General features: G+C 41.9%; 1 protein-coding gene across 1 annotated transcript in view; it reads left to right on the top strand.

The window, feature by feature from the left end:
* LOC104080610 (katanin p60 ATPase-containing subunit A-like 1 {ECO:0000255|HAMAP-Rule:MF_03024}) overlaps positions 1-10139 on the top strand; it is a gene marked incomplete at its 3' end in the record, with an annotated part of 11511 nt that extends 1372 nt beyond the window's left edge. The window contains exons 2-3 of the mRNA XM_009583053.1: positions 7841-8001; positions 9971-10139. Coding sequence (XP_009581348.1) covers positions 7841-8001; positions 9971-10139 — 330 coding nt within the window. The remainder of the gene's footprint in view (positions 1-7840; positions 8002-9970) is intronic.
* Between the last annotated feature and the right edge of the window lie 491 nt (positions 10140-10630).

The raw sequence follows: 10630 nt of genomic DNA on the forward strand, positions 1-10630 counted from the left end.
AAGGTAGAGCCTGAGGCTTTCCTTATTCTGCAGCTGCATCACTGCATTGCCTTCACTTCTAGTATTTAGTGTTTCCTCCGATTACATTGATTCTTCCATTAAACTTTTAACAGCTCTTATCTTGTGAAGGTTACTTCAAGTCTCATGACGTTATGTGTTGTTTGAACTGCTTCAGAAGAGCCTGTGCACCATGGAATGCTTGCTGTACATTGGAGACAAGCCTCAAGTAAAAAAGGAGCGTTAACACAGTTTCCAGGATTATTCCCTGGGGAAGGCAGCTGGCTCCTTAGCAGAGGATCTGAAGTTGGCACCTGCTCAGAAATTATCCCTTTTAGGTAAAAACAGAATGGCCCCTGACAGTGTCCCATAAATGCTTTAGAGAACTGTCCCCAGAAAGATCAGCGGCAGGTGGTGTAGCCTCTGTCATGCTGTGTGCTTATGTTAATTCTGAAACTTCCCAACACAGCGGTGGCAGATGAGCTTTGTCAGAGTATTGCTTTGCCATTACTGGTGCCAGTCTCGGCTCAGGGACAAACACCAAAAAGTAAGAAGCATGATTAAAAAAAGAGGTGCTTCATCCCCTGGCTGTTTGCCTTCTCATTGATTTATGGGACTACCCATAGCACTGGGAACAAAATGATATAGCCCTGAGAGCAACAATGCAGCCCTGGAACCATTAGCTTTTCCATACGTGCACTTGAATGGTTCAGTGAGACCTATAGAGGTAGACCTGCTTTCTTACTCACTCTTGATATTGTTGTGCTTTCTCACTCCTTGAGACAGACTAAGAGGGAGTCTGAAGATCTGGATGTTAGCACTGCTTTCCAGCTCCAACAGCAGCTACATCCAAACTGTCAGTCATAGTCAGTAGCTGTCTGACAGACAGCCTGTTCTGAAAAAATTTAAACCAAAAGTTGGATCACAAGAAACACTCATTCACAATATTAAAATAATATTTAGATATACTTTTTAGATCATTCTCATGAAAGCGTTATGCCATACACATTATGTAAGTTTAGCAAAATACAGGTCTAACCCACTTGGTTCCAGTAATGTGAAGAAGCAAAAGATTCCCATACCTGTATGCTTCTTGCAAGTGTTACGAGAAGCAAAGCAACCCTTAGGTCATGGTTAAGGGGTTGAATGCAGTTGATTTTTACCTGAAATTCTGTCTCCTCTGGCATATGGAACTAGGCTATTCTTTAGGTTCTTCAGTTTCTCCATCTTCTGAGGAATCTGAGGAGGATAATACCCCTGGTACCTTTTGGAGGTGGAGTTTAGCAATCTCTAGCAGACACTGGGTAGGTAGAACTTTTACTGTTGGGAGCGGTCCACAATGTGAATGTCCATGTAGATAAGTGATCGAAGGAGAAGACTGTTACTTAAACCAGTTCTTCTCTGAGATGTACTGTCTGCATGCACATTCACAATCTTGAACCTCCTGAAGGATTCCTGGGACCCCAACACTGAGGGGATCTGGCAGTATGAAGCATGCCCTTCCTTTCTCTACGTTTGTGCGCAGCGCACGAACAGAGTGTTTGTTCTACGGGTACTTTTGAGGCAATGAACTCAGTTTCAGGTGTTTGCGTACAGGTTTCCTCATAAAATAGGAATGTTCATATGAGTAACATCTCAAAGAATAGTTACAGCCATGGCTCTGCAGCTGGCCAACTCATACCTGTAACATGAGCCATTGTTCTCCCTATCTGCTCACTTCTCTGCAGTGGGTGCTCCATCCTGAATAGGTACCTCATGCTAGGTGGATCTGTTTTGTTGCCTTGTGTACTACACCGGATTTTCCCAGCAGTTTATTGAGCAATGTAGAGCAGAGGTGAACCAGAAGTAGTTGGGATTTTAGGTCAGACTCCTAAACACTCTTGATCTACCTCTCTTTGCTTGGGTGTCATTGTTTTCAAACTTCTACAGGTTGGTCTGGACAGAATGATATTCTGTGCAAGTATCTAGTGGCTTGTATTTCATGTCACACAGTCAGACAGCTTCAGCTTTGCAACTGGTCACCCTGATTTCAAGGGTTCCTTGTGGTTGGTGCTAATAGTTAGGAGGAGGAGGAATGTGAACATGTATCATCTGATCCCTTGGGAACAGGTGACTGGCCCAGTTCCACTATAGAATCATAGAATCATAGAATCACTAAGGTTGGAAAAGACCTCTAAGATCATCGAGTCCAACCGTCAACTCAACACTACCATGCACTCTAAAACATGTCCCTAAGTGCCTCATCTACCCATCTTTTAAATACTTCCAGGGATGGTGACTCCACCACTTCCCTGGGCAGCCTGTTCCAAGGCCTGACCACTCTTTCAGTGAAGAAATTTTTCCTAATGTCCAATCTAAACCTCCCTTGGTGCAACTTGAGGCCATTAGATGCAATACTGCTTTTGGGACTTCAAAATCAGTGCTGACTGGGGGAGAGGGATTGTGTTTTTAGTCTGGCACAACCTGCAGAACTTCAAAACAGCGAAAGATGCATCCTGGAGGGTCCACCAAGGCAGCAGTGTGACAACATAAGAATTCCTCTGACCCTTTGGAAAATTCATTGTCATTGATAGTCTGATAACTAGCTTGGCTTGGGGATATCAGGGGTGACCTGCTCTTGAGACCCTTATTTGTTTTTCATCCAGGGAGTTCCCAGCTTGCTCTTGGGTGGCTGAGTGTAGCTCCATTCTTATCCTCACTCCTAGGCCTCCGAGCTCATTTGAAAAAGAAGTTACTTCTTTGTTGTGCTTTGAGGTTTGGCTGACATGTAGGCATATTCATCCATGTAAATGCAGGCTGGGACTGGAAAGATTCAAAATCAGAAGCAACTTATGTCTTTTTCTTCTTAATGACAATAAAAGGTAGGTTTACTCTCATGACTGCTACTGTGAACTTTACTTGTGTTGACATTCCCCCTGTTTATTCTGAGAGAGTTTCTTGGCTGTTGCAGTCTTTTTAACTAGACAGCTGGCTTGTAGGAAAGAGCTGCTTCAGTGACAGTTCAGCAGCTGCAGAATGACAGCAGAGCATGCCCCCAGAAGATAGTACTGACTTATGACAAGGCCAGCGGCTGTCGAACAAAACCTGCTGCATGTTATAACCGTGTGCTCTGTGTTGCACAATATCTCAGAGCACAGGAGCCTCTGCCGGAGCTGAGGCAGGAGTTCAATGATTCTCAGAGCACTTGGAGCAGCCAGCAAGGCACCCTTACCTGACCATGGTCACTGCAGCAGGTGATTAGGTGCACTGTATTCTTGGTTAAAGAATAAAGGATAATGTTTACTTTTTAAAAAAATTTTAAACACATTTCAGTCAATCTGTGCTTATGTTGGTTTTGCTTCATGCCTGTTTTATTAACACTTCATGAGTAATTAAGGAATGTTCTGCAGGTAACTCATGAAGAACTGTGATTACAGGAGCTATACTTTGACTCCATGGGGTCAGACCTAGGTACAGGGCATCTGTTTTGGGTATGGCTTAGGGAATTGTTATTTTCACTTTTTTAAAATGGAGCTTGTTGAATAACTAACACTAATTGCAGGCAGTAATTTCAGGTTTGGAAAACACTTTTGTAGAAACTTGATTGGTTTTGTTCCAGCATGATATAATTTTAAAAAAAAAACCCACACGTTATTTGTATTTACCAAGGTACAAATACCCATGCTTATTGCTGTGGCAAGTTGTGTAGAAGTACAAGCTCTTGCATAGCAAATAAAAGCTGGTGATGCCAAAGGTACAACATTTGCCAGATTGTGTAATACAGAGGAGCTCCCTGAAATGGTTTTTGGAACTACCAGTAAGAAAGAGTGAACTCAACTCTTGGTCACTGTGTTTTATACCCATACGTTAGGATGTGTTTTCTCCTTGGTTACTGTAAATCCTTAGGGCTGGAATGTCAAAACAAAGCTGTGGAGCCACCCCCTAGGCTGAAAGGCTTTTTATTGGGCTTTCCAACATCAGCCCATGATGCTGCTTTTGTGGAGGGGGTGATGTGGCTGGTAGGGGCAGCTGGTGTACCAGAGCGTGGCTCTGGGGAGCAGGCAGTTTCACACGCTAGCTGAACCCAGTTAACATCCTGCCGTGCCCAGAGAGGCCAAGCTCTTCCCCACCTAGTGTTCCCTCCAGCTGTACCAGCTTCTCTCCCTTCTCTGCACCCTGCACCTTTGTCCTGGGATTCACCTGATCACAGGGTAGCGAGCCAGTGCAGCTTGCTAATCCAGCAAAAGTGTCCTTTGCTTTCTTTTTACCCTCGTAGGCTAATTTTCTGCCATTTTACCAAGGCGGGTTACTGTATTGAGATGCCAGAATTAAATCCAGAAGAGCAGCGGCAGAGTGTGGTTGGGGAGAAAGGGTGAGGAGAAGCAAGATCTTCCTATTTGGCAATGGTGAGCTGTTAACTCGGCCCATGCTATCTCCTGAAACTGCTTAGACATGAGTAACCTAAAAGCTTTCTTCAGGTTCTCTAGAACCTGAGCTGGAGCCCCCTGAGAGCTCTGGCACCCCAGGGAAGGGTGTGACGGCGGGCAAAGAGACTGAGTGAGTACAGATCAGTGATTTTCCTGTTTGCAGTTTTCTGAGGTTGCTTCAGAGTAGCACTGATCACTCAAAGGCGGTGCTCAGTCACCACCGTAATTACGGCACAGCCCTTCTTGGCTCGTGTCTGGGTTATTTGTTTCTCAGCTGCAAAAACCTGTTTCATCTGACTTGGTTTCTTTAAGGTCTCTAGGAATTTATCAGCTGGTTTTCCTTTGTGGTCCTGTTGTTTGAGTACATTGAGGGTTTTTTGTTGGTTGGTTTGCCAGTTACTGAGTGAGAGGTAAGGGTGTGTATTTCAGAGTTTGGTCTGCTCAGGTCTGGATAAGAGATGGCCAGCAGTTGTTAGTCTGTTTTCAGCTTCCAAGGCTTCAAAGGCTCACTTTCTCTCAATTTTCAGATACCATGCTTCCTGCTGGTCCAAGAAAGCTGAATGACAGCACTTCAGCCCTCAGTGCTGGCAAGTTGTTTTCCACTGACTTTTCCACGTGTATTGGAAGAGTGATAGGAGGAATCCTGTCTGTATTCCTGGAGCACTGGAGTAGGAAGCAGCTGTCTCTCGTGGAGCAGTGCCCTGATTTATGCTGTATCACTCCTTTGTACCTCACAGCAGCTATTCGGCTGGATTTATTTTTGGACAGGAGGGATGCGTGTTAGACAGTTTGAAGGAACCAAGTTAGTAATCAATCACATTTGTAACTCAGCTGGAAGTTCTTGCACTGGGGGATACGTCTGCTGATTGTGTGATGAGAGAGCAAAGAGAGCAAAGCAAGGCAGGGGGGGCCATGTCAAGCATTGACTGTCTTTACTAGAACAATCCTGCCTGAGCTGGATGTCTTGTGTCTTTGGAAAGATACAGCTACCCCATCTGGAATGAGCAAGAAGGCTGCTTTGCCCTGTGAAATGATCAAGCTGTTCCCATACCTAAGGCTCCTTTTGATGCACATAGAGCTCCGGGTTAAGTAAATGCAGTGTTGCAAGAACAGTGCAGGGCCTTGGGGATTTACCCTTCACTTTGCCTCTGTCCTTACTGGTGTCTTGCTGATGACAGTCACATATATTCTTCTTCTTAAACAGGGTTTTAAACCACAGAAGAATTTCTTTGTGCTGCTGAAATCTCCTAATTTGTCCTTATAGTGGAAAAATTCCTGGAAAATATTACAGAGAGAACGATACATTGCTGTGGGATGTAGCTGATAGTATTTTAGGAGAACTGTAGCTTCCAGAAACAGGTGATGTGTGTTTGTTACTGAGTGCTGTCGATTTAATCATTCATTCTTTTATACACCTTACCCACCAAACAGTTATGTCAGATAGTGCTTTCTGTCTTGAAGTTGCCCCACCAAAAATGGGGGGCTGCTGCTGCTGTTTTGAATATGTAGAGTGGGGTGGGTGAGGAAAGACGCCATTCTGAGGGGGGAAATGAGAGTGTGAGAGAGAAATGGAATGAGCAGGTGAAAATCAGGCTGGAAGAGGCATGCTTCTAAAAGTGTGCTGACAAGACACAGCACCCTGCATGTGCCCAACGTGGTTCCTTTCCAAGCACCCAGGGAGACGGGAAGATCTCAGGCTAGTGGCCACATCTTTTCACCGGTAAGCACCATTAGGGAGAACAGTCATAAGAGGTGATGCTGTTCAGTACTAGTTCCCTGATTTGATGCTGTTATACTTACAGCCTCAGCAGACAGGCTGGATTTGCAGACCTCCATTCTCCTGATCCTGTCAGAATCTGCACAGCAAAGAGAGTCTAGATTTCAGGCAAGATCGTTGACATATGTTGATCCTGTCCTCAGCTGCCTTCCTCTGCTTGCCACAAAGTGAAGCCTTGTTGCATCATTCCCAGGCAATATTTTTCCCAGCTCTTTTTCACGTGGACGCATGACATGAACACAGCTGGGTGCCTGGTGTTTTTCCTTGGCTTTCTTATAAGCTGATTTCAGATCCTGGCTTTTGATTCAGCCTTGCAGTATATGCTAGGTGTAGCCTCCTCACTCAGTAGTATGCCTGGTGGCAGCCTGCAAATATCCTCACTGTAGTGTTTCTTCACGAGAGCTTTTAGAGCCTATTGCCTTTCCACAGTGGATGTTTCTGTAGCTCCAGCTGCGAGGCCGTAACAGGCAAGATTCCCATTGGCCTAAGGTAATCCTAGCTGCAGAGTGCCAATACTGATTTCCAGGGATGCACAGCAATGCATTAATTAGTTTTAGCTGTGCACAACACTTCAGTGAAGAGGTGACATCTGGGTGTTATGACCCTCGAGCAGATAAAAAACAAAGTAAGCATGGAGGTTGATCCCACAGGATAGAAAGCATCACTGGTGATGGGTGGAAGACAGGTAAGACGCAGTACAAGTGCACTCAGGTGACTCCTAGCACATCTTAAGCTAATGCACTGAAAGCTTATGCTTCTGAGCAAGAATGTACAATGCAGTTTTTTGGCTGCTGGTGTGTACTAAGAACCAGTGACCTTAGCATACAAAACTTGAGCTTGTAACAAACCGTATCACTTAAAACTTAGCAAATTTCTACACAAATTTTATTTTTCCCAGGCTTCATGGAAGAAAATTGAAATGGACAAATATCAAGTAAATAATCTTGACATTATTGCAGTAGTTCTAATTTCCTGACTAGTGGCAATAGAAGCTTCAAGTATAAAATTCAGCTGCATAATTCTGCAACCTAATTTCTTTCTGAGACATAATTTCCCCTCATTTTTATTTCACTTACTTTACTTATTATTTGAACTTATGGTATAGGGTGTTAAAGTTCCCATTTTCTGTTCTAATCTTTGCAGTCCACCAAAGAATTGGCTTGTGCTTTGACTGTATGGTGATGTTGTGCCCCTCACAAAGTTAATTTTGTAATACTGTATTTTAATGATTTAGCTAGTTTTATAATTAGGACCTTGAAGACTGTAATCAGAGAAGTTCTTTTATGCCAGAATAGTAGCAAATATGTTAAAGATCTGCCAACAGCACCCTTACTAGTATAAAAGTGTTTTTATGTGTGCATACATGTCAACATGTACACATAAATCTAAGCATCAGCACATATTACGGAAGAGTGATCCCTGTGTTAGCAATCATGTCTGGTCATGACATTGACAAGCAGGAAGATGAACTCAGCAGAGATTCAATTATTTATGCTGTTGTTAAAGATCTGTTGTCAGCCTGATAGGTCTGGGGTTTGTGCATGGAAAGGCTTGGGAGTCCCTGCTTTTGAGGGTAGTGTATGTTTTGAGGTACTTTCTATGGTTTTAAAAAAAAAGTTTGAATTGTAACAATTTTTAAATAATGTATGTATTTCTCAAGGTCCGACAAGAATTAGTTGAAGAATATGAACAAGTTAAGAGCATTGTCAACACTTTAGAGAGTTTTAAAATGGACAGACCTGCAGATATCCCTGTATCCTGTCAAGATGAGCCTTTTAGAGATCCCGCTGTTTGGCCCCCTCCTGTTCCAGCTGAACACAGGTAATGAGAGGCTCAAGCAGAGTGGGTGGAATAAAGTTGGGTCACCATAATTTCATGTTCTTTTTTGAATGTATTTGTAACGTGAAAATCACTTTTCATTTACCCCTTAGTCATTTGTAATAAAGAATAAATATAATTAATTGGGAAAAAAAGTAATTAAACTGCAGTCGGATTTATTGCTTTAGGTCTAAAGAAAGTCACTCCTTTATTCTGGTAGGAGTGACTAGCTAAGTGCCTGGAACTAGAGTATGCTGGAGAGGTAAGTGGACTTTTGGTGTCAGTTGCCTTTCTCGTGCAGGGAGAAAACTTTTCCATTTCAGTTTATTTAAGCAGTTGAATTTGTTGATGGCTGAGGAGTCAGTAAAGAGCTGGAACTGAAGGATCTTGAAGGACGCTGTGGTTAGAAATTGCTCCCTAGCTACAGATAATATGACCCGTGTTTAATCCATTGGTTAGTTTTATTGCTAAACATGTTCTGTTATACATGGTGTTTCTCTTCTGTAACGACCTTTAAGGTAACTTTAGATAGCTAATAGTTTTCTCAAAACAGATGCTTGTGCATTTTCTGAAATCCCTATTTTCGCTCTAATAGAGCTTGACACAGGTTGTTGGAAACAACAAATCCAATTTAAAAACAGGAATAACATTTATCATGCCAACATTTTTCTAACATTATAATAGAAAAGAATTTTAATGTGTGTATACTCACATAAGCAAAGGAACAAAGTAAAATGAGAGATCTTGGTTAGCAGAAAGAAATGCCAAGTTTATTTGTAAATTTATGTGCTTTATGATTATCAAACAAACGAATCTTAGCTTTTCAAAAAATCCTAAGAATCCTAATATTAACGCTGATTACTTTTGTGAGTGGTAGAACTGATTATCAGAATTTTTGTGGTAATGTTACGTGAAGTGCAAGATGTATTTATTCTTTTATCTTTCTTAGAGGTAAAGGCCCAATAATTCATCTGCTTTTTTAAGCTGAAATTTAAATCTTATGCAAATAAGTAAGGAAAATTAGCCACTCTTCTACGCTGTTAAGTTTGATGAAAATGTATACAAAGCAAAATGTAGCAGTTGTATCCAGCAGTGCGTTTAAGTATGTACTCTTTTTAAGCCATATTCCAGGAACCTGTTTTTGGAGTTAGCAAATTTTGAGTTACTCAAAACAAGAATCAGTAGAAGATTTAATAGGGGACACTAATTAAAGTTGGGTGACATTCCTGGCTGTTTATTTTAGTTCAATATTTCAAGTCCAATCCCTAAAGCAAAATGACTGTGACACCTTGTCTTAAAACCAAATTCTTTCTCCTTGTGCCACTGCTGAGTTCTCTTTGACATCGTGGGTGATGCACAGAAGTATGGATGGTTGCAGTTCGGCTGTGTTTGCTTTTGCTTTCTAGGCAATTTTTACATTTTGACATTTCACACAGGAGAATGAAGTCAGAGGTAGGAGGATTGTTTTAAAATTCTCCCTCCTTTGTTTTGGGGCCTCTCAAAGCTATTACAAAGCTATTAGCCAGCTTTTTTTTTTCTTTTTTTTCCACCAGGGGTGTCATCTGGTTGTGTAGAACTTGTGCATATGAATGTAGCCTAATACAATCTCCTGGTTTGGAGTTAGAGGAAACTACAATTTGAAGACTTTTACTAAATTGTTTCCTCTTTTGTTACATGCGTGTTGGTTTGTTGTAAGATTGGTTAGGAGTACTGATCTAATAGTGTTGTTAATTTTCTTTTTTTCCACTGTTGAAACTTTTTTTCCTTTTGTACTTTTTTTCTTACTTTGGCTGTCAGACAGAATCAGGAATATGTTGCTGGATTTGCAGTATAGGGAGAGAAGATTTAGGGGCTTGTCAGCTTTAGTAATAATGCACTAAGGGAATTAATGAAATATTAGAATCCTTCCTTATTAATGTTGCTCTTTTTTCACTGTTCTTAGCATGTTTTTGTTGTGGTTGCTTGTTGTTAGGGCTCCACCTCAGATAAAACGTCCCAACCGAGAAGTAAAACCTTTGAGGAAAGAATCACCAGGACTGCAGCCCCGTGGGCCTGCAGGCAGAGCACATGCGGTATCCAAGGGTGAGAAATCTGCAGGCAGCCGTGAAAGGGAATCTAGAGCTAGAGGAAGAGATGACAAGGTAAGAAGTGGGAAAGAACATAGGGGGGAGGAGTTATGATGCAGCAGGTGGCAAAGGGAAGCATTCTTAGTTTTAGTTATTTAATACAGATAATAATAAAAAGCCACAATAATCCCATGCAAGAAAACTTGGTGCTTTCCTCTTGCCTCATGGACAAAAAGCATGTATCATGGGGATATTTAGTAATAATGACACCAAATTAAGGAAAGTTCTGTCATGTTTGCTCTATCTTGATTTGAGATTTTTTGATAGGGAGGAAGCATGGTGGCCTGTTGCTAGGGGTTTCTTATCATTTCAGTTAGACCATGGCTTGACTCTAATCTGTCAGTGTCAATCAGATGTAAAGTCCCTTCTCCTCCTTCTCCCCCACCCTTTTTTTTAAAAAAAAACCGGAATCCAGTTCAGGTCTTTTGTAAAGATTTCCATGTAAAAAGTGCAAAAGTAAGACCAGTGCCCTTCTCTAGACTTAAGCATTATGAATGGAGTTCCAC

The sequence above is a fragment of the Fulmarus glacialis genome, unplaced genomic scaffold, assembly GCF_000690835.1.
Source record: "Fulmarus glacialis isolate BGI_N327 unplaced genomic scaffold, ASM69083v1 scaffold44268, whole genome shotgun sequence".
Classification (NCBI taxonomy): domain Eukaryota; kingdom Metazoa; phylum Chordata; class Aves; order Procellariiformes; family Procellariidae; genus Fulmarus; species Fulmarus glacialis.